The sequence below is a fragment of the Sinohyriopsis cumingii genome, chromosome 12 (assembly GCF_028554795.1).
Source record: "Sinohyriopsis cumingii isolate HCF-2022 chromosome 12, ASM2855479v2, whole genome shotgun sequence".
NCBI classification, from domain to species: Eukaryota; Metazoa; Mollusca; class Bivalvia; order Unionida; family Unionidae; genus Sinohyriopsis; species Sinohyriopsis cumingii.
This window is the reverse complement of record NC_142972.1, coordinates 31,955,780-31,982,041: the sequence shown is the minus strand read 5'-3', so window position 1 is coordinate 31,982,041 and position 26,262 is coordinate 31,955,780. Positions and strand designations below refer to the sequence as shown.

Below are 26,262 nucleotides of genomic sequence, written 5' to 3'. Positions count from 1 at the left end.
GGGAAAATAACCTTCTAGAATGATCTAATGAGCCTTGTTTATTTACAACACAATAACCTGTAAAATTTAGGAATCTCCAAAACCCTAACCCAAATCGACATATTTAATCCTTATTTACCTGAATAATAATCCTGATATTAAGCTCATACACATAGAGAATAATTTAGCTATGTATTAGTTGTTGACATAAATGAAATAAAAAAAGGTCAGTCCGGTCAAGCAGAAATGAAATCAATTTTGGACAAGTTTAAGTCCAGCATACAATGTTACATTACAATAACATGTAATGAAATTTTAAAAAAACAACAAACTAACAAACAAACAATTAAATTAAATATACATAACAATAGTATAGCCTGGACTTCCAGCTAAAATTCAAACTGGCATGCAAATTATGAAGTCTTTATTAGCATTATTTAATTTCTTGTTGGAGAAATCAGAAAATATGCACATGCAAATTAATAACACAGTTCATATTAGTTCATAACAGTTTGTTTAAGTGGTGATTGAACGAGCTGGTCACTGCCGTGTGGCGTATTGATCTTGACAATTTTGTCAACAAGTGTTGGGACACTGAAAATGTTGTATGTTTACATGCATACAAGTCTTGGGACATGGACAAAATAAACTATTTTTCATGTCCCAAGAGTTACAGCCATTATGGTATGCACTGGATTTGGCATTAATATACATCATGACCTTGTACAGTGCAACTTACTTGTCCATTCATACTCTGACTTCAGAAAATTGCACTCTATATGGAAATGTTTGACTGAAAAATACCAATCTGTAAAAATTAGTTTATATTTAAGTTGAAGAGCAAGTCCACAGTAGCATAGAATCATTCTTACCTACAGGAAAAAGTAAAGTCAGGAATATTACTTTAATGTCAGAAGCATGAATCTCATAAGTGCCCTGAGGGGCCTTAACTCAAGCGTATCTGTGTGATATTATTTAATTTATATTTAAATATAAAGAAGATGCATAATAGATAGAAAGATTAGAAAAATGAAGGCTATCTGGAAATAATAAGTTGTCATAGAAGACTTAGTTGTATATTTTCCTCTGTCTCCTGTTTACTGTGAAGACAGCAGCAGATTTAGACAAGATAAATATCCTGGTTGACAGCCTGTCCAGACCAGGATGGGCCATCCTAACAGAATGATCTCTGCACTGGTCAGTAGCAGTGGCAGTTGATGCCTTCAGACTGAAGTTGGATTAACTGTATGCTTACACATTTCCACAGTTCAGAATAATCCCTCAAGTTACTCACAAAGTCAGGACTTCTACATCATGGCTCATAGGTTCGAGTCTCGGGCTTGGCCAGTGTGGATATGTGAGAAAGATTGCCGGTAGCTTCTCATGGGTCGGTGGTTCTTTCCAGGGTTTTCTCGGGTTTTTCCTCCACCATTAATACTGGCCGCCATGTATAGCCTATCTTGTGCTGAAAGTGGCGTTAAACCCTATAACAACAACAACAACATCATGGCTCATCCTGATAGCCCCCAGTGATTTCATTGATCATGGTTGAATGATCTCCTCAACATGTTTGTGGGAGTTGCCTTTGAGTAGGCTTCTGTTGTCAAAGCACATAGTGTGAGGCTCATATAAAATGATCTGTCAGCTTTGATCAGGTTTGAGCAGTCTTGCAGACTACATGACCTATGCTAGAAGGGTTTTGACCTTGATGATGTTTATTTTGCCATGGAGGAGACCAAATGCCTTTTGTATGAAAAGGGGGCTTGCCCATGATTTTTCAGTGGCATCTGTGAATTAGTCTTTCTTCTGGGCTTTCTGGCCAAGAATCGGCTATCTTCAGTACCCCTGAACCAACTGTATTCCCTATTCTGTAGCATTCTGATAGCAGGCATTATCATTAGGTGGATTATTCAGTGGGACACTGATAGAGATCTTTCCACCTTGAGAATCAAAGCTGGTAAAGTTAAGGCATCATGCATCTTAAGCATTCTTTTCTGATGATTTAATGACAATTTCACTCCACCTTCTCTTCATTTATTTTGATGTTGAACTTAGCAGAGCAAAAGCACATATACATTAGGCATGTTTGTGTTGTCCAGGCAAGTTATCAGACCATCCTTGTCTGCAGCAATCACTCTACTGACAGCAGATGGTATGTTTGCTCTGACACATATTGGGCCATCCATCTCCTGTTGGCTAAAAAATTCACCAATGTTAGACATACAGATAATGGTTTGGTTTTGTCTGCTGGATGCCATTTTTCAGCACATGGGTTAAGCATATTTGGTGGAGGCAGACCCAGGAAAACCCTGGGAAGAGCTACTGCTCTGCAAGAAGTTACTGGTTCTCACATACCTACATAGGCTGATCTCAGATTCAGACCCACACAAACAGGTGAGATGTCATTGATCTGTAAAAGTGAGCCCAGAGCTTCAGTATGCATATAATGTATTACTGTTATAAAATATAGCTTATGTGGTAAAGCTGATTTTGTTTATGTAGTACTTGTCTGTTAACTATTACCAAATTTCCCTCCTTGGTCCCCACTTTTACGTCCTTCTTGTATTTTTATGTCCTATCAGACTAGGTCCTAGTGAAAAATGGCAGTATGCCATATGACAGTAGTAAGCAAGGCATCAGATTGGGAGAAAGTTTATTCTTCAGAAATGTTTCTTTTTTTTTTGGTTGTAACTACAGGAGGAAATGCATCATTGAGTATGATAGCCCATTAAAAGTGAAAGTAATGTAATTATAACAGGTAAGTAAAATTAACAAAATTGAAATACATTTTACCCCAGAAATGCATTTTGAAAAGAGATTAGAAGTTCAAAATATTAAGGTAAAAAATGGCAAAAAATAAAAACGTTTGTTAGAAAAAATGCCAGTTTTTTTTTTGTCAGGACCACTTTAGACTGAATTTATTATCTGCATGATAATATTTACACTGGATGAGGACACTAGTAAAAGCTACATAGAGGTGAGCTATGTAATCATTTATTTACACTTGCATGTGTGAAGGATATATTATATTAAATCTTGACTCATTTTTCTTTTTGTTGTTCTTTTTAATTTTTTTAATTCTCTTTGAGAAAAAGGTTTGGTCAGTTATCCTTCACAAGACAATTTGGTTAAGTTAATTATATATAAAATATAATCTGAAGTCATTTATATCATCTTTTTTGTTAAATTCACATATATTGCAACAACCTTTGTTTGCACACAGTTTTGTTACATCACTGTTTTGATGTTGTATGAAGAAAATTTGTAATCACTTTGTTGCAATAAGTAGTGTTGTGATAAATAGTGTTGCAATAAGTAGTGTTGCAACTTTTCTTTTTTTAATGGAAACTAATAAAAATTCATTGTATTTAAATGAAAATATAAAGTACTTATTAAAATATGCATTTTTAAAATTGTTCTACTCATCAAAAGAACCATTATGTAGGCCTGTTGTTTCTAGTCCATCCAATGCCTGTCAGTTAGACAGGTTTGTTAGCACTATTCCTCCTAAATTTCTTGGAGGATTGCCATGAAACTCTACACTCACATATGTCCCAAAGTCTAGTCGGTAGTAAATGAAAATGGTTATGCTTAGGTAACCAATATGGCCACCATGGTGGCTGTCTTGAAAATCTTTTGATAACTAATCCTCTTGAACAGAAGGTCAAATTAACGTGAGATTTTCACCAAAATACCTTGTATGATGTCTTATTTGTTTTAAATGGTAATTGTATACATATGAAATCCATTATGGTTACCATGATGACAAATCTTCAAAATCATCTTGTTATCACCATACCTCCTTAATGGATCTTCATTTCATAATGGGATTTTCACTAAAAGAGTTAGCAAGGACTAGTTGGTCCTAAATGAAAATGGTGGTAATCTGACATTATGGCCATCTTGAAAATCTTACTTTCACTTCTGTTCCTTAATGGATGGTCATAGTGACATGTGGAACTTGATGTTTAGTTGGTCCTAAATGACAGTAAAGCTAAATTTGGCATCTAACAAGGTCACTATGTTGGTCATCTGTACATTCTCGTTGCAACTGTTCTTTTGGGTGGATAGTCATATCAACATGGGGTTTTCACTAAAAGTTTTCTTATGATGTCTAGTTGGTTTTAGGTGGTATCCATCTTGAAAATCCTGTTATTACAATTTCTTCTTCTTGGTTGGTAATATCAACATGGGATCTACACTAAAGGACTTTTAATAGATCAAATTGATTCCAGCAAATAAGGAGTCATATTGACATCCAATATAGCAGTTGTTGTGTCCGTCTTGAAAATCTTCTTCTGGCTGTTTTTTTTCTTTCTTCGTTGAATGGATGGGTATATTGACTAAGGGGTTTTCACCAAATGACTTTTTATGTGTGAGTTGGTCCCAGATGAAAATGGTTCCAGTTTGACATCCAGTTTGGACATCTTCTAGAAAATATTTTTATTTCTATTCATGAATGCAATGTTACGTCAACATGGAATTTTCACTGAAACACTTTTTATGATGTCTTGTTGGTCCAAAATGACAATAGTGCCAATCTGACATCCAATATGGTCACCATTGAGGCCATCTTGAAAATTATATTCTAATGACTACTCCTTAGGATGGTCATATTAACATGGGTTGCAATATGACTCAGTATGATGTCTGGCTGGTCCTAGATGTGATATCGAGTTTGGCTGCTATGGTGGCTGTCTTCTGAATCGCTTTATGACTAGTCCTCCTGAATGGATGGTTTCTCTAACTGGTGATTTTCACTAAAAGACTTCTTATTATGAATAGTTGGTTTTAAACAATGATTTAGCCAAACATAGCATGTGGGTATATCTTAACATTGTCCTTCTTGAAATTGTCTGGGACAAGTTCACTGATCTTTTATCCATGGTATCAGGTTCAACATAAGAAGCTGTGATGATGAACTTTGTTCAGCAGTTACAGGTTTACTTAGAAACATGTTAACTCTGATAAGTAAGAAAATAGTTTTGTTACTAAATTTAGTATGTTGGAGTTTCTCAAGAATATCAGACAAATTCAGTTCTCATTGTTAAAAATAATTAACAGAAGAAACTGTCTCAGATTTCTGGAATTGTTTAGCTAGTATTGCATAAGTTCCTATAAGGGACTCCTGTTTGAGCATGTTTCAGCATGAGTTTACTCATCAACTTTAATTAACTTTTAGTTTTTAAACTACTGCAGATATTCGACCTCAGAGAACAATTGTTTTCTGTACTTGGGGTGGAGAGGAAGTTGGATTGATTGGATCAACAGAATGGGTTGAGGTCAGTTATTAGTCAGGTTTTATGTATCTTTGACTGTTTGTCTGTCTGTCTGTCTGTCTGCCATTAGTTGTGCCATTTGGTACAGCTTCTGTCAGTACCTGCTGTTAAGTGTAACACGTTGCATATTTAAAATTGAACTGTACATGCATCAATAGATAGTTGTGCTATCAGATCTACTATGAGTCTTTATTATATACAGTAAAGACATTGTGGTTCTCCCACACAAAACATAAATGGACAAAAAATATCAGTCACCATATATTGACCCTCAATAGGGGTAAAAACCATTAATTATATCATGCAAACTCCCACCAGTACTCTTCACATTAAAAACCCTTCTTTGTACAAAATAAACCATGCAAAAGCCACTTCATTAGATTCCGTGACAATATATCAAATGTAACTCAATGAATGTGCAATTCACACTGATGTGACACTAAGCTGAATGGCAAACTCACCAGTACAGCATTATGCCCGAAGACAAATTCACCAATACAGCCTTATGCCTGAAGACAAATATTCACCAATACTGCCTATGCTCCAAGACAAATTCACCAATACAGCCTTATGCTCCAAGACAAATTCACCAATACAGCCTTATTCCCCAAGACAAATTCACCAATACAGCATTATGCCCCAAGACATATTCACCATTACTGCCTATGCTCCAAGACAAATTCACCAATACTGCCTATGCTCCAAGACAAATTCACCAATACAGCCTTATGCTCCAAGACAAATTCACCAATACAGCCTTATGCCCGAAGACAAATTCACCAATACAGCATTATGCCTGAAGACAAATTCACCAATACTGCCTATGCTTCAAGACAAAGTCACCAATACAGCCTTATGCTCCAAGACAAATTCACCAATACAGCCTTATGCTCCAAGATAAATTCACCAAGACAACCTTATGCCCCAAGACAAATTCACCAATACAACATTATGCCCGAAGACAAATTCACCAGTACTGCCTATGCCTCAAGACAAATTCACCAATATAGCCTTATGGTCAAAGACAAGTTCACCAATACAGCTTTATGCCCAAGTCAAATTCACCAACACAGCCTTATGCCCAAAGACAAACTCAACAATACAGTCTATGCCCGAAAGCAAATTCACCAATACAGCCTTATCCTCCAAGACAAACTCACAAATACAGCCTTATGCCCGAAGACAAATTTACCAATACAGCCTTATGCCCCAAGACAAATTCACCAATGCCATATTTGATGGCCTATAAGTCAATACTTTTTGACCAGGAAGTCTGTGCTTGATCTTGTACTCCAAACTGACTTGTATATGGATTATGTCATTCAAATTACTTTGTTGTATGTCATGTCATTTTTCATATTAAAACATTTTTTTCTTCAAAGTACAAAAAAGTAATGTATAACAAATGATTATCATTTTGAGGAAGTGATCATGTATGAAAAATATAGGAACTGACATTGAGAAGGATTTTAAATCATTTGCATGATCATCAGTGTTAAATTCATGTGCATCAGATGTAAATTGCTAAAGCAGGATGCACTAGTAATATAATTGTTTTTTTAAATTTGATTACTTATATGTGTATTAGAATAGACAAGTTAGAAAACTAGTAACCATGACAAAGACAGGTATTCCATCATATTTTTCTTGCTCTTTGTGACCAAACTAAAATATGCCCAGATACGAGAGAGAGCAAGATATTTCATCCCTTCATGCTATTTGGTACCTTACTGCCCCTCTTTAGCTGAATATTTTGTCAAAGAAAGAAAACAGTGATAAAATAGTAAATGGAAACTATGAAAGTACATAGTATACTCCATCAGTTTCAAAGGTATATCATTTATATTTAAATATTCATGATATTGGTATCCCTATAGACTTCATTTTGGTTAAATCCCAAGAATGACCATGTTGCATGCTGTTTTATTTTCTTTGCAAGTACAATGACCTTTCCATCCCCATTAAAAAAGATTACCCTTTATCAGTGTGTGCGTGTACACTTTCTATAGTTAGGTGGCATTTGGTTTGATCTCTGCTCATGCTAGTTGTTACTCAGAATTGCTCTGACACTTATTTTGGTGAGAACAAAAGGTGTCACTGGTTGAGCAACTTAAAGGAGCAAGCACCTGGCATTTCCTGTCAGTACATGGTACCATATTCACCTATAGGTAGCCTCACTAATTTGATCTTGTCTGCCAAGTCTTGCACTTTGACACAAGTCAGCTAGAATGACATGGCCAGAGCTGTAGCTATAATTAGCATGTAAAGAACACTGTAAAGCCATGTGAATTTTGTGACAACGGATATCGTAATTAAAAAAGAAGAATTCTTTTATTCAGAGGTATTAATTGAATATGTAGGTATTGATATTCAGTATTTCCCTTGTACATGAGTAACATCACAATGATCAGATAACTGAACAATACAGATTACATTTATCCTGAAACCTCACTCTCTCTCTTCAAAATAAAACTGGAAAAAGCATGTTAGCATTGGCAATGTAATTTCCTGTTTGCTGGTAATCTGGAATAGCATATAGTGATACCGTTAATATTCATAAAACTAGAAGTTGCTAGTGAAATAGACAAAGCCAAGGTATGATCTGGCCTCATCTTTTACTCCACATTGACTTGTACAGGATGAATGAGGGGGCCTCGAGTGGCCGAGTGGTCTAAAGCACTCTCTGTTATGGATCACTGCCATCTCACCTCTGTCTGCCTGGTCTGAGTCTCGGATTCGGCTAATGTGGTTATGTGAGAAAGCTTGCCAGTAGCTTCTCGTGGGTTGGTGGTTCTTTCTGGGTTTTTCCTGGGTTCTTCCTCCCATTAATACTGGCTGCCATGTATAGCCTATCGTGTGCTGAAAAATGGCGTTAAACCCTACAACAACAGCAACAACAACAACAGGATGAATGATGGAAGATTTACAAAATTAGCGAATTCTTTTTATACTTTGCATTGACTTATGGGTCAGCAAATACAGTAAAGCCCTATGCCCAAAGACAAACTCACCAATACAGTGCCTTGTTGAATAAGCAGCTTGCTTTGAAAATCATATGGAATAATAAATAAATGATTTCGTCATTTTTGAATTAAAACAAGCATGGGAACCCTTCCAGAATTGCTGCTTTTTTTAATTTGGCTGGATAGATTGGTAATAACAGCAGTTTAGAAGAGAAAAAAACAATAATTATGTTTTGAGTGTGTTTTTGGGTGTTGTAAATTACCTAAAGAATCACACACCTAGAAATGTTTTTGGGAATACTGCACATTTGTTTCTTCTCTGTTTTTATAATACAGTTTTCTTTATGTTGGGATGAGGCTTCTGTTCCTGACTTCTGAATAAATTGCAAATCCTGTATGTATGGATGTATATGAAAAGTGGGAGAGATTTTCCTCTAATTTATTTCCTCAGATGCAGGTTTCTAATTTCATATTGTAGGGATTTTTTATTATCTCAGATTTTCTGGCTACCTGTTTTACATTTCTCTCTCTCTTTCAAAACCACTCATTGTACCCTTCAGTTTTATTTAACTGAATGTTATGTATGTATGTATGTTTATATATATATATAAAAAGAAAGAGAGGAAAAGAGAGATTGAGAGATATATATAGATGGAGAGGCAGAGACAGAGAAATCAGAATGAAGCAGACTGTGCTTCAGATAGCATTCAGTTAACCTTTCAATCTTTCTTATACCCATCCATCTCATGTAATTGTGAATGGTTCTTTATGTCAAGTCATCACGAGACTATGGTGTAAAAATTCATTTAGAATTTATTTTGTCAATAATTCAACTCTGCATTCACCCATCAGTTGGTAGCCATGTGACTTGATACTTTCTGTTTCCCTTATCCTTTGCATATTCCATTATATTGCAGGATGTTAGCATGATGTGAAGAGTAATTGTCCAGTTTTCCAAGATTGACCATTTAATAATATTTACATGGATATTTACATGGTTATGAAGAATGCTTAATATTAGCCTGTGTGTGAGGTATATCCAGCTGTATGTGAGGTGTATCCAGCTGCGTATGAGGTATATCCTGCTGTTTGTGAGGTATATCCAGCTGTTTTACAAATAATATTATGCAAGCAAGCATTAGGAAATCGAAAAAAGAAAGAAAGAAAAAGAAAATGTGCAGGAATAGAGTTGAATGATATTTCTGTGATTACAACTTAAACTGTACACATTTTTTGATATGATAATTCTTCCTTACACAGGAATACATGAAGGTGTTGTATGAGAGAGCTGTAGCCTATATAAACGTGGACTATGCTGTGGACTTCATAGATAATCTGATGGCTGGTACTAGTCCACTTCTTCAGGATCCACTTTATCAAGCTGCCAGACTTGTGAGTAGAAACATTCTGAAATATATATGTAACACAAATGTAGACATAATAAACTTAGTGATTAGTCGGATATCAAAATATGAGGCCACAGAATCTTTGAAACTTGAGGTAGCAGAGTCAGTGAAGTGTGAGGCAGCTAGATCCACGTTGAGCTGTTGGAAACTTGTTGTCAGAAATTGTGACACATAATGTACCATGCAAGCAATGCAAAAGTGAAAATCTCATTGAAACATGTCTGTGAATGTAATGCACTCTTTGATAGCTGTAAATCAAAAATTTGTGGCAGTAATGTAATTGAAATTTGACACAGTATTGTGTTCAAACTTGGAGGTGAGGCAGCCACCAAAATGTGAGGCATTAGAAAGATCAAATTTGGGATGTGAGAGCCACCAAACAATTATGGTGGAATGGCCACTAAAATCTGAAACAGTAAGATCCAGGTTAACGTTTTTTTAAAAAATAGTAGTCATTGTGATACATAATGCACTATGTGACTTGGTGCAACAGGGAAAAAAGCTTCCTAAAATGAAGATACTAAAGTCCAATTAAAATTAAGCTCATTCGTATAGGCTGCTCCAAAAAAACTTACTGTCCCATAATTGATATAGGTGTTGCATAGGCCTACTGTTTCCATGTATTGAGCTTCCAGAACAGTAGATAGTGAGAAGAAAACAATGGCTTCCTCTCAGACCATGAATTAAGAACACTTACAGTGACAGTAACGATATTGCTGCATTTGCATAATAATAAATAATAATAATAAAATAGCAAAAACAATAAAATGAAAAAACAAAATTCATTACATTTGTATATTTATTCATGTGCATAAACAAAGCACAGAGGATGCCATGGCCATCCACTCCAGCAAAGGAGGTCTACAGCTGTGATGTTTTGTTTTACCACTGGATCCAGGCTTTTGAGGCTGAGAGAGTGGGACTGCCCCATGCAGCAACTTTTCCACTTGAAATATCTTTTCCTACACAGGTTTTCTGTGTGTGTGTGTGTGTGTGCAGAAAATATGCACTAGGTATAGGTGTTTGGTGTTTACATTAGATGGATCTGTAAAACAATTACGTTGACATGCTCCCCAATTAGAAGACTTGATAAAAAAAACAAGTCTTCATTTTATTTCATTTGCAACATCTAGTGTTTTATTTATTTTGTCACCTCTGAAGTTTTCTTTTTTTCCCCAGTGTATGAGATTACAGTTACGAAATCAAAAGTAACATGTTTTGCATAATTCGACTTCAAAGATGACCATGACATTACTAACTAGTTCGATCTCTGTGAGTACACAAGTGGATGATGAGGACAATTTGTGATATGAATTGTTTGTGGCACAATGGACAGAAGATACCACTGTGGGGTTGCTTGATTCAATAGAGGACACTGGATGGAAGATACTGCCGTGGGGTTGCTTGATTCAGTAGAGAACACTGGACAGAAGATACTACTGTGGGGTTGCTTGATTCAATAGAGGACACTGGACAGAAGATACCACTGTGGGGTTGCTTGATTCAATAGAGGACACTGGACAGAAGATACCAATGTGGGGTTGCTTGATTTAATAGAGGACACTGGACAGAAGATGCCAATGTGGGGTTGCTTGATTCAATAGAGGACACTGGACAGGAGATACCACTGTGGGGTTGCTTGATTCAATAGAGGATATGCTGCAGTTCTGAGACTAAAGCTGCTCTTGATTCTGATATCTCTGCAATTCTACTCAGTTCAAGGTCTGCAGCTCTGATCCTTTGTGAGATCTATCCAAAACTCAGTGCTGAAGTGTTTCAAATATGACTTGAGGGAATCTTTGAAGGATTTCATTTGATCACTCTGAGATTACTTTCTGTCCTTCAGATCACTCTGAGATCACATTCTGTCCTTCGCATCACCATATAAGATCTTTAGTAGCTGCTGAAATCCTAGTGACATGGCCTGCTCGTCTGATCAGTGATTTTGCCAGCAGAGTGTGGATTCTTGGAATCCCTGCCCATGTGACAACCTGCCCATGTGACAACCTGTGTCTTGGACCCTGTCCTGTCATCTTATCCTCATTGGTTTCCTCAGGCAGCCCAAATGGAAATGGTTCAGCTTTTTGGCATGTCATCTGTACAACATCCAGATTTTTGCATGCATATGTTAGGGTGACCAACACAGCGACTTAGTAGCCCTTTAGTTTTATTTGCATACTGATGCATCTGTGCTACTGTATATTTGTCCATTTTCTGCTGAAGTCCACATTTGGTTTAGGTGGCGCTATACAGTTTCGCATTTTGCATAGGGTTAGGAATTTAAAGAAAAAGAATGTCCCCGGCTTTCCTCACTGGTTATACTGGCTATTTAAAAAAGACCTTGTATATCTTAGGTATAATGCAAAGAACCTTTAATTCCCTTTATTTTGGTGTATGATTGATGGGTGTACTATGGGTTATAGAGTATACAGCTTGGCCTTACTTCAAATGTGCACCTTTCAAAAAAGTGCTAGCTCTACTTGGTCATTTTCACTTCCTGAATTTCAGAGGTCAATTGTATAAAAAAGAGCTGATAACTTTTTTTACATTTTATATATTTGGTAATTCATTCATTGCACTTTCAGAAGCTGGTATTGTCTAGTCTGGCAAAATTCATTTTCCCTATTTTAATAGCTGCTATGTATAGTGTACTTTAGACTAATTCAGACTGATTTTTTAACACAAGGGAGCAGTCATTTTAGTTAGCAGTGTGCTTAAATCATGTAAAATTTCCAAAAGTACAATATCCAAAAGAAATATCATCCACATTACATTAATGTAGCATAGAGGTATGCAAACATTCTCTCCACTGTGCATGTTTTAAATGCGAACTACTTCACCTTACATACGTCACTTTCTCAAAAGTACATATTATCTGGTGAGCACCACCATAAAGAAGATGTAGATATTATTTTTTTATGATTTAATTATGTTTATATGGCTGAAACATTTAAGTCGCAAGCATCAAAACAATCCTTATGAATAATTCTCCTGCCTTTTTCCCCACAGAACAGTATTTATGAGTGTCAGAGTCTCTAACAAGTCCAGCCTACCCCCCCCATGATAAAAGTGAGCTATTTTAAGAATGCACATTACATTTTGTAAACATAGCAACCAATGTTATGCTGAATGATAGGAACATGAAACTAGCCAGAATTATTTCTGAGATATCAACAATGAATTTTACAATTAGAAAAGGGAGGTAACTCATCAGCTTCATAAAGGTCAAAGGTCAAAGTGTAAAATATTTGCCTATTGTTTAATATGGAAGAAGCGAATTCACTTTCTCATCATTTATTTTTTATTTCATTGCAAATAAATGAAAAGAAACATTTTCACCATATATTTCTGTCACTTATTGCAACAGTTTTAAATTTAAGTTGACTCTATTCCTATATTCTAAGTCTTCTAATTTCCCCATAATTAAGGTCACTACTCACACAAACATACCTCATGGCAAATTATGTAAGCAAGAGAAAAATGATCATAATTAGCTTATTTTCATGCTTAAATGCAATATGAATGTACCATTTTATTCAGAACATCATACATAATTATATGAAAATAAAAAAAAATAATTGCAAACATTTTTTTATTTTCTTTAAGGTGGCGCTATACAGTTTCGCATTTTGCATAGGGTTAGGAATTTAAAGAAAAAGAATGTCCCCGGCTTTCCTCACTGGTTATACTGGCTATTTAAAAAAGACCTTGTATATCTTAGGTATAATGCAAAGAACCTTTAATTCCCTTTATTTTGGTGTATGATTGATGGGTGTACTATGGGTTATAGAGTATACAGCTTGGCCTTACTTCAAATGTGCACCTTTCAAAAAGTGCTAGCTCTACTTGGTCATTTTCACTTCCTGAACTTCAGAGGTCAATTGTATAAAAAAGAGCCGATAACTTTTTTTACATTTTATATATTTGGTAATTCATTCATTGCACTTTCAGAAGCTGGTATTGTCTAGTCTGGCAAAATTCATTTTCCCTATTTTAATAGCTGCTATGTATAGTGTACTTTAGACTAATTCAGACTGATTTTTTAACACAAGGGAGCAGTCATTTTAGTTAGCAGTGTGCTTAAATCATGTAAAATTTCCAAAAGTACAATATCCAAAAGAAATATCATCCACATTACATTAATGTAGCATAGAGGTATGCAAACATTCTCTCCACTGTGCATGTTTTAAATGCGAACTACTTCACCTTACATACGTCACTTTCTCAAAAGTACATATTATCTGGTGAGCACCACCATAAAGAAGATGTAGATATTATTTTTTTATGATTTAATTATGTTTATATGGCTGAAACATTTAAGTCGCAAGCATCAAAACAATCCTTATGAATAATTCTCCTGCCTTTTTCCCCACAGAACAGTATTTATGAGTGTCAGAGTCTCTAACAAGTCCAGCCTACCCCCCCCATGATAAAAGTGAGCTATTTTAAGAATGCACATTACATTTTGTAAACATAGCAACCAATGTTATGCTGAATGATAGGAACATGAAACTAGCCAGAATTATTTCTGAGATATCAACAATGAATTTTACAATTAGAAAAGGGAGGTAACTCATCAGCTTCATAAAGGTCAAAGGTCAAAGTGTAAAATATTTGCCTATTGTTTAATATGGAAGAAGCGAATTCACTTTCTCATCATTTATTTTTTATTTCATTGCAAATAAATGAAAAGAAACATTTTCACCATATATTTCTGTCACTTATTGCAACAGTTTTAAATTTAAGTTGACTCTATTCCTATATTCTAAGTCTTCTAATTTCCCCATAATTAAGGTCACTACTCACACAAACATACCTCATGGCAAATTATGTAAGCAAGAGAAAAATGATCATAATTAGCTTATTTTCATGCTTAAATGCAATATGAATGTACCATTTTATTCAGAACATCATACATAATTATATGAAAATAAAAAAAAATAATTGCAAACATTTTTTTATTTTCTTTAAGGTGGCGCTATACAGTTTCGCATTTTGCATAGGGTTAGGAATTTAAAGAAAAAGAATGTCCCCGGCTTTCCTCACTGGTTATACTGGCTATTTAAAAAAGACCTTGTATATCTTAGGTATAATGCAAAGAACCTTTAATTCCCTTTATTTTGGTGTATGATTGATGGGTGTACTATGGGTTATAGAGTATACAGCTTGGCCTTACTTCAAATGTGCACCTTTCAAAAAGTGCTAGCTCTACTTGGTCATTTTCACTTCCTGAACTTCAGAGGTCAATTGTATAAAAAAGAGCCGATAACTTTTTTTACATTTTATATATTTGGTAATTCATTCATTGCACTTTCAGAAGCTGGTATTGTCTAGTCTGGCAAAATTCATTTTCCCTATTTTAATAGCTGCTATGTATAGTGTACTTTAGACTAATTCAGACTGATTTTTTAACACAAGGGAGCAGTCATTTTAGTTAGCAGTGTGCTTAAATCATGTAAAATTTCCAAAAGTACAATATCCAAAAGAAATATCATCCACATTACATTAATGTAGCATAGAGGTATGCAAACATTCTCTCCACTGTGCATGTTTTAAATGCGAACTACTTCACCTTACATACGTCACTCTCTCAAAAGTACATATTATCTGGTGAGCGCCACCTTAGTGATTCTGGCATTTGTGGATCGCATGTGACAGTGTACTGCTGAGAGGGGTGAGCTTGTCAACTGTCTGGAGGGTTTTACTGTGATGATAGGCTCTATATAAGGAAGGTTGGTATTTCTTGATACTGATTGTGATACTGAAACTGTTGCAAGTTGAAGAGAAATTGTCCATTCTCTGTTGCATGTCAGACTCTGATTTTACATTCAAGGAACCATCACCACCAATTGGGGGGGAACATGAACAGTCTTTCCTGTAACTTTGGTTTCACCCATAGTCTCCTCAGATTGAAGAGCTTGCCATCAGTCAGGTATTTGATGTCAATCCCAGTGTATAGTATGGAAGGCATCTTAAGTGTAGCAGAGAACAGGCTGAAGAGGGTTGTGGCCAACACACAGCCTTGGTTGACTCCATTGGTGACTGTGAATGATTCAGATCATTAACCATCACCCACATCTTGAGCTAGCATGTGATCATGGAATTGCCAAACCATTAAAATAAATTTCTTTGGGAAAAGAGGAGTAATCTTCCTGAGTCCCTATGACTGACTGTAAAAAGACTTGTCAGTTCCATGAATGCTTTTTATATTTTGGAGTTCTGTTCCTGGCATTTCTTCTGGAACTGAAAAGTTGCAAACACCATGTCTATCGTCCCATGACCGTTCCAGAAGACACACTGACTCGCAGGCTTAATGACTTGATCAGTGTGATGCACAAGGTGATTCTGCAGAATTCTGGTAAGGAATTTTTCATCTATTGGCAGCAAGAAGATGTTCCCATGTTTGTCACAGGATTGTCTTTCTGCTTGCAGAAGTTGACAGTCAATGCTTCCTTGTACCCAAGTGGTATATGGTAGTAACTTAAGTCCACTTTGACTGGAAGAATTCTCTCACCTCTGTCTGCGTGGGTTCGAGTCTAGGATTTGGCCAATGTGGGTATGTGAGAAAGCTTGCCAGTAGCTTCTCATGGGTCGGTGGTTCTTCCTCCACCATTAATACTGGCTGCCATGCATAACTTATTGTGTGCTGAAAAATGACGTTATACCCCACAACAACAACAACTGGAAGAGTTCAATCATTAGGTGCCAAGTAAACCTTGTTGACTTATGCTGGTATTGAATCTGCTTCAGTGCTTAGCCATTTGACAGTGGATAAATTCCTTTCTCAATTTCAGTCAGTACTGGAGGTTCAGCAATGATGTGTTGATTCCCACTTGAGGCAGTCAGTCATTTGCCTTTTCACAGATAGATGAATCCTGATTGAAGATGTTGAAATGTTCTGATCATTGTAGTGTTGCCATGGAGATGCCCCTTATAACTGTGGCCCATAGATTGTCTTCAAAGTACCATTGAAGTTCTTCTTGTCATTCTTGTCTACATAGGACTAAAACATATCTGCCTTGTTGCTCAGCCAATGTTCTTGCAACTCTGCTTGCATTGGACAGTCCTCTTGATGTTGTTTGGGTAGCTTTCTTAGATGATGAAGTGCTGTCTTCTAAACAGAAATTTTTTGTAACTGATATTTCTTGTGTGTTTCTCATGCAGTACTATCTGTATAGCAGCATTGTTCTCAGCAAACCAGTCCTGATGTTTACACAAGGTGCAATCACGGGTTTTTGGATGTAGCTGACTACACAGATACTGAAGGATGCCAACTTTTCCTTGAATTCTCAGTGTTCACAGCTATTGTTTCTTGCTGGGTGCACAGTTCTTTGACAAATGCCTGTTTTATCTTCTCCTGTTTCCGTATGAAGACATTGAACTTTTGGGGCTTTTTTTGCCTTGTGGCCATCTACTCAGATGAATTTGGATATTAAGCTTGTATACTATGAGCCTAGGTTTAGTCCAGCATTCAGCACTTCTCTTGGCCTTCATCATTTGGATATCCTGCTTCTGTCTTCTGACCCTGATCTAGTCAGTGAGAAGCCAGTGCTTGGGATGTGCATCTAAGATGTCTTATTACAGTTTAGCAGTGGAAGACCATGTTGGTGATTAGGTCGTGTTCAGCACATTTCCTCAGGGAGAGGTGTCTGTTGTTGCTGCATAATCCAAGGTCATTTTTGACAATGATGTCTGGCCATGTCTTTTGATGTGTGCCAACTCTAGCATTGAGGTAACCAAAGATGATGAGCTTCTCTGCCTTAAGTACTTCTACTATAAGAGACTCTAGGTCTTCGTAAAACTTGTCCTTGATCTCATCTGGGTTAGTCATAAGGAGTGCATAGTTGCTGATGATTGCATGTTCTTTTGAGACAGAATCTCATTTGCATCAGTCTCTCATTCATGCCCTTTGGGAGATTTGTAAGCTTGCTGACCAGCTGTGTTTTGAAGGTAGACCCAACATCAGCTTCATGTCACTTTTTACTCCAGCCACTCGAGAAGAATGTGTGGTCAGCTCCTATTTTGGTGCGTTGAGCTACATCAGTTAGGCAAGTTTTCATTCAGGACTGCTATCAGGATATTGAATTTTGCCAGCTATTTACCAGCTAGAGCTGTTTTTCTCTCTGGTCTTTCTGCTGATGCCCTTTCCATTAGTGTGCACATATTCCAGGCAATGATGGCGAGTTGTGTCATTTTTGTCCTCTTAGATTTCAACCATTAAGATGGGATCCCTGTAAGCCACAGTATGCTGACCAGCATTGTATTGAAACAGACAATGTTTAGGCGCCTTTTCTAGCCTTGTCTTCTTGCTGTGGAGGTGAGCAACCTAATCCTAATTTGGGCTGCTCAGGCGCCCAGAGGATGCTGAATTCCTCTGCTGCTTCAAACCAGTGAAAAATGACCAGCGTCACTTGTGTGCAGGTGTGCAATTACAGCTCCTAGTGTATCCACACTTGCTGTTTGCCCATTACCGCAGGACTTGAAGGTATTTGATGGTAGGTGGGGTATAATGACATCACTTGGATATTTGTTGGATTTAAGTGAGGGAATGTTGTGCAGAGCCACCTTCACTCTCTCAACTAGGCCTGTCTGATCCAGTATCATGACGATGCTGAAACATCTAGTGATGAATCCAGATGCAGTGGATAGCAATACAAAATGACACAGCCTTGAATAAAAGGTATTATCATTATTGTCAAACAACACTAGAAACAAAGCTGTTATAACTAGTGTCACACAGTCTTAATAGGTATGATGTTATTATTAATATCAAACAATCTTAAACACATAGCTTTTATTATTAATGTCACACAGCCTTAAACACATAGCTGTGTTATTATTGCTGTCACACAATCTTAAACACAAAGCTGTTATCAATAATGTCCCAAAACCTTAAACACAAAGCTGTTATCATTATTGCCTCAAAACCTTAAACACATTGCTGATATCGTTATTGTCACACAACCTTAAACACATAGTTGTTATCATTATTGTCAGACAACCTTAAACACATAGTTGTTATCATTAATGTCACACAACCTTAAACTCATAGTTGCTATCATTTTTGTAACACAACCGTAAACACATAGTTGCTATCATTATTGTCACACAACCTTAAACATGTAGTTGTTATACCTTAAACATGTAGTTGCTATCATTATTGTCACACAACCTTAAACACATAGTTGTTATACCTTAAACATGTAGTTGCTATCATTATTGTCACACAACTTTAAACACATAGTTGTCATCATTAATGCCACACGACCTTAAACACATAGTTACTATCATTAATATGACACAACCTTAAACACATAGTTATCATAAATCCCACACAACCTTAAACACATAGTAGTTATCATAAATGCCACACAACCTTAAACTCATAGTTATCATAAATGCCACACAACCTTAAACTCATAGTTATCATAAATGCCACACAACCTTAAACTCATAGTTATCATAAATGCCACACAACCTTAAACACATAGTTGTTATCATTAATGCCACACAACCTTAAACACATAGTTACTATCATTAATATGACACAACCTTAAACACATAGTTATCATAAATCCCACACAACCTTAAACACATAGTAGTTATCATAAATGTCACACAACCTTAAACTCATAGTTATCATAAATGCCACACAACCTTAAACTCATAGTTATCATAAATGCCACACAACCTTAAACACATAGTTGTTATCATTAATGCCACACAACCTTAAACACATAGTTGTTATCATTAATGCCACACAACCTTAAACACATAGTTATCATAAATCCCACACAACCTTAAACACATAGTAGTTATCATAAATGCCATACAACCTTAAACTCATAGTTATCATAAATGCCACACAACCTTAAACTCATAGTTATCGTAAATGCCACACAACCTTAAACACATAGTTGTTATCATTAATGCCACACAACCTTAAACACACAGTAGTTATCATAAATGCCACACAACCTTAAACTCATAGTTATCATAAATGCCACACAACCTTAAACTCATAGTAATCATTAATGCCACACAACCTTAAACACATAGTTGTTATGATTAATGCCACACAACCTTAAACACATAGTTGCTATCATTAATAGGACACAGCCTTAAACACATAGTTGTTATCATTAATGCCACACAACCTTAAACACATAGTTGTTATCATTAATGCTACACAACCTTAAACACATAGTTGTTATCATTAATGCCACACAACCTTAAACACATAGTTGTTATCATTAATGCCACACAACCTTAAACTCATAGTTGCTATCATTAATACGACACAATCATAAACACATAGTTGTTATCATTAATGTCACACAACCTTAAATGCATAGTTGTTATCATTAATGCCACACAACCTTAAATGCATAGTTATCATTATTGCCACACAACCGTAAATGCATAGTTGTTATCATTAATGCCACACAACCTTAAACTCATAGTTGCTATCATTAATACGACACAATCATAAACACATAGTTGTTATCATTAATGCCACACAACCTTAAACACATAGTTATCATTATTGTTACACAGCCTTAAACACATAGTTGTTATAATTATTGTCAAATAAACTTAAACACATAGTTGCTATCATTTTTGTCACACAATCTTAAACACAAAGCTGCTATCAGTATTGTCACACAACCTGAAGCACATAGTTGCTATCATTATTGTCACACAACCTTAAACACATAGTGTTATCATTAATATCACACAACCTTAAACACATAGTTGTTATCATTATTGTCACACAACTTGAAACACATAGTTGCTATCATTATTGTCCCACAACCCTAAACACATAGTTGCTGTCATTAATACCACACAACCTTAAACACAAAGCTGCTGTTCCGATTCTTACACTTGTTCAAATAAATTTTGTTTATCATTTTTGAAGTGATAAATCTTAGTACTGTTCTACACAGAATACCATGATGTCACAATGGCTGCAAAGCTGACAATTTTGTAGAACTTGATAAATATCAAATTTAAGACTAAACTAGAATATTTGCCAAGTTGCCACACACATTAACCAGTATGAATGTATGTTTGCATATTTTAGCATTCTGATCTTTTCAAATTGTCTGATTTAGTATATTTATTTATTTCTGCTTTTTTATTTACTTTCACATTAGAACATGTGCTTATTGTGTGCTTATGTACTTTCATAATCAACCTGTAAGTGAACTATAAGTAGAGTAAATCTTGATAACTCAAACACTAATCACATGAATACTTGGCATCACTTGGATGCTGAGGATCATTTGAATACTCAGCATCACAGATACTCTGCATAAGTTGCATACTCCATATCACTCAGATACTCTGCATCACTCTTACTCAGCACCACATTTACTCTGCACACCTCACATACTTAGTATCACTCAGATACTCTGCATAGATCACATACTCAGCATCACTCAGATACTTTGCATAGATCACATAATCAGCATCACTCAGATACTCTACATAGATCACATACTCAGCATCACTCAGATACTCTGCATAGATCACATACTCAGCATCACTCAGATACTCTACATAGATCACATACTCAGCATCACTCAGATACTTTGCATAGATCACATAATCAGCATCACTCAGATACTCTACATAGATCACATACTCAGCATCACTCAGATACTCTGCATAGATCACATACTCAGCATCACTCAGATACTTTGCATAGATCACATAATCAGCATCACTCAGATACTCTACATAGATCACATACTCAGCATCACTCAGATACTCTGCATAGATCACATACTCAGCATCACTCGGATACTCTGCATAGATCACATACTCAGCATCACTCAGATACTCTACATAGATCACATACTCAGCATCACTCAGATACTCTGCATAGATCACATACTCAGCATCACTCAGATACTCTGCATAGATCACATACTCAGCATCACTCGGATACTCTACATAGATCACATACTCAGCATCACTCAGATACTCTGCATAGAACACATACTCAGCATCACTCAGAGACTCTGCACACCTCACTTAGCATTGCTCAGATACTCAGCACCACTAAAATGCACAGAATCACTGAAATACATTGAATCACTGAAATATGCAGAATTATTGAAATACATAGAATCACTTGTACAAATCATCACTTAAATATACAGAATTATTGAAATACATTGAATCACTAGAACACTCATTATTACTAAACACTAAGCATCACTTGAATATTCAGCATAAATCAAATACAGAATATCACCAGAACATTCATCAGCATAAATCAAGTACAAGCATCACTAGAACACTCATCAGCATAAATCAAGTACAAGCATCACTAGAACACTCATCAGCATAAATCAAGTACAAGCATCACTAGAACACTCATCAGCATAAATCAAGTACAAGCATCACTAGAACATTCATCAGCATAAATCAGGTACAAGCATCACTAGAACACTCATCAGCATAAATCAAGTACAAGCATCACTAGAACACTCATCAGCATAAATCAAGTACAAGCATCACTAGAACAATCATCAGCATAAATCAAGTACAAGCATCACTAGAACACTCATCAGCATAAATCAAGTACAAGCATCACTAGAACATTCATCAGCATAAATCAAGTACAAGCATCACTAGAACACTCATCAGCATAAATCAAGTACAAGCATCACTAGAACAATCATCAGCATAAATCAAGTACAAGCATCACTAGAACACTCATCAGCATAAATCAAATACAGAATATCACCAGAACATTCATCAGCATGAATCAAGTACAAGCATCACTAGAACATTCATCAGCATAAATCAGGTACAAGCATCACTAGAACACTCATCAGCATAAATCAAGTACAAGCATCACTAGAACACTCATCAGCATAAATCAAGTACAAGCATCACTAGAACACTCATCAGCATAAATCAAGTACAAGCATCACTAGAACACTCATCAGCATAAATCAAGTACAAGCATCACTAGAACACTCATCAGCATAAATCAAATACAGAATATCACCAGAACATTCATCAGCATAAATCAAGTACAAGTATCACTAGAACACTCATCACAAAACACTAAGCAACACTTGAATATTCAGCATAAATCAAATACAAAACATCACTAGAACACTCATCAGCATAAATCAAGTACAAGCATCACTAGAACACTCATCACAAAACACTAAGAAACACTTGAATATTCAGCATAAATCAAATACAATCACTGGAATACTCAAGAACACTTGAATTGCATGCAACCTCAGAGTACTCCAAGCAATACAAAAATTGGATAAAGCTTTTATACCCATACCACATTGTGTTTTATAAGTTGGACTGAATTTTTAAAAAATTATTTTTCCTTTTAAGATTCCTAATCCTGATCCAGCATCACCCTATAGGACCCTATATGACATATGGAACAAGGCAAATCCAGGAAATGGAACCGGAGAACCAAGGTAAATTGACATTGTTTGATTTTCATTGTAGTTTAAATGCCTGTATCACACTATAGTTCATATCTCTGTAGATAACTTGAAACATCATGAGTATTCTTCCTCAGAGTTTAAGTTTGTTCTTTAATAGCTTCAGTGTTTTTCATAAGTAAACAGGAAACCTAGAAAATAATATCCAAGCACAAAAATGGGCCCATATGAACTACTTTTGTCTTTCAGTGAAAAAATTAGTCATACAGTTCGCACATGTTTGCTAGCAATCATAAACTTATTATGTTGATTGGCTTTTGGTAACTCAAGTGTCATCTTTATAGTGCAGAGATGGCTCAATGTCATTATTGTCTTCTTCAGTTTCATCTCTGCATGCTTCTCCTTTTTCTTCAGTTGCTGCATCTTCTTTGTCTTCCTGTAATGATGCTGTTAATAACTTGTGTAACATTACTACTACTATTGCTACTACTACTAGTACTATTGCTACAACTACTACTATTGCTATTACTACTACTACTACTATTGCTACTACTGTTACTACTACTATTGCTACTACTGCTAATATTATTTCTGCTACTGCTACTACTACTATTACTACTACTGTTGCTACTACTACTCTATTGCTACTACTACTACTGTTGCAACTGCTACTATTACTATTGTTACTTCTAATACTATGATAATTACTACAACTACTACTATTAGTATTGCTACTACTACTACTATTACTACTATTACTATTGTTACTAGTATTACTGTTGCTACTACTACTATTGCTACTCCTGTTGCTAATACTACTACTAGTATTGCTACTACTATTACTACTGCTACTATTATTACTACTATTACTATTGCTACTGCTACTACTATTGCTACTGCTACTGTTACCTTTGCTACTACTATTACTACTACTAATACTATGACTATTACTACAGCTACTAGTATTATTGCTACTACTACTATTATTACTATTGCTACTACTACTATTACTATTGCTACTACTATTACTGTTGCTACTACTACTATTACTCTTACTACTACTACTACAGTGTATTGCTGCTACAGTATTATAAATACTTTCATTGGAGGCATACAAGTGGACCACATTGTATGTGAGTGTACTTTTTACCATGGGTTGCTCCTGCAGTTCAGTCCTAAAGTACATTAGACCACACAAACTGAGTATATCATGATGTGAAATCGCATTATAACTGGTTCTCTTTATGACAAAACAAGTAAAGTAAGTAGCAAGTATAAGAGGAAACTTTATCAATTGAATGCATACCTGCATTATTAAGAGGGACAGTGATATACTGAAAGGCTTTATAGTAAGGGACCCTCTGCTGCTGTTACTGATTCTGTTATTATTATCATTATTATCATTGCAGCATTTTTTATTCCCTTGGTTCAGGAAGTGACATGGCTGCATTCTACCAAAGAGCTGGAGTGCCCAGTATTGACATGTGGTATTCTTATGATTATGTAAGTAACTTACAATTAAAATTTATAATATTTAAGAGCCGTTACATTATTACAAACTCAGTATAACTACCTACTAGAGCTGTGTACCACAAAAAATATTGTAATGCTGTATTTCTGAACATACCACAATGCATACCACTGTATACCACAATTATATTATGAACCAACAATTTAATGTTTTGAGGCAGGTGCCTGACATGTTATTTTTTTTAAAAACATCATCTGTCAATAGCTGAAAAAGAGACATCTTGCTTTGAGTTATAGAAAAACAACACCATATTATACCCATTATATTATTTGAACAAAACTTGAGCAAATAAAATAACTCAAAAAAATATTGCAGCCCCCACCCAAAAAGCCAGAAATGGTCCGTACCTTGTAGTAGATGAATTCGTTGTGTTAATGTTAATTGTTGTACAAGTTGTAATCTAACACCATAGCTAAAGTGGGATGATTAAACTTGCACCATAGCTGATGCCCTGTTAAAGACATTATACTGAGATTGTTGATAAAAGTAGGAACTATTTACTTTGAAGCCTACAGTTCGCTGTCTACAATATTGATTAATTCTCAGGAAAGGTAAGACTAGAATGCAACACATGGCAAAGATAGTTATCTGTAAACAAAACATTTGCTCAACAAATAAGAAAATATTCAGTGAATTTGAGAAATTACATAAAATTAAAAAATTGAAAAGAACAGTACTGCTGTCCTTAAATTCTTTGTATGTTTCTCAGTCTTACAAGGAATACATTTACTTTACACATTAACATACATCAGTAAATAACTGAAAAATGAACAAGTTTAAACACTAAAATTTGTCCAGAAGCTGGATTTGGCCTAAATATTTCTCACAACATCCCATTTGGCAATCCTTCTGGTATATGTGACACATGTCAAACATAAGATAAAGGATTAAAATATGATTATCTTTGTAATATTCAAAATTAATTTGTGATAAATATAACTTTTTAAAAATACATTTCATGAACACTTAAAACATAACTATTAATATCATTAAATGCATAACAAGATTATGTAAATTGCATAATGTCAGAATTAATAAATTACTGTTATAGTGAAAAGGTATAGTACTTGCCACCCCCAAAAATACCACAGTAAACAGGTACCTCTACTCCTTACAGTCTCATGCAAGTCTCTTACAATGAAAGATAATATTGAAGTGTCATCACATGTTTGCTAAGTCAGTGTAACTCGTTACGCTTTCACGTTAGTCTGTTACAATGAAACATAGTACTGTACTGTAATAACATGAAAAGTCATAATAACTGTTTACTTTTACATGAGAATGTTTATGGTGGTATAATAAGCCCATTGTCCCTGCCATACATTACCATGATCCATGGGGCCCTGAGTGGCCGAGTGGTCCTTAGCGCTCACTGTTATGGATCACTGTAATCTCACCTTGTCTGCGTGAGTTCAAGTCTCAGGCTCGGCTAATGATGGTACATGAGAAAGCCTGCCAGTAGCTTCTTGTGGGTCGGTGGTTCTTCCCGGGGTTTTCCCGGGTTCTTCCTCCACCAGTTGTATTGGCCGCCATGTATAACCTATCTTGTGCTGAAAAAAAAGGCATTAAACCTTACAACAACAACCATGATCCATATTTGTGTGAGCCAGTCAATGAACACCATAAACAGTGGACATACACTATTACATAATTACATATTACACAATGAAC

General features: G+C 35.6%; 1 protein-coding gene across 1 annotated transcript in view; it reads left to right on the top strand.

Moving 5' to 3' along the window:
• The window catches only part of LOC149786200 (N-acetylated-alpha-linked acidic dipeptidase 2-like), a 173,274-nt gene that overhangs the window by 103,317 nt on the left and 43,695 nt on the right, over window positions 1–26,262 (top strand). The window contains exons 12-15 of the mRNA XM_089976557.1: window positions 5,179–5,261; window positions 9,482–9,613; window positions 23,005–23,093; window positions 24,470–24,563. Of these exons, the coding sequence (XP_089832683.1) occupies window positions 5,179–5,261; window positions 9,482–9,613; window positions 23,005–23,093; window positions 24,470–24,563 (398 nt within the window). The remainder of the gene's footprint in view (window positions 1–5,178; window positions 5,262–9,481; window positions 9,614–23,004; window positions 23,094–24,469; window positions 24,564–26,262) is intronic.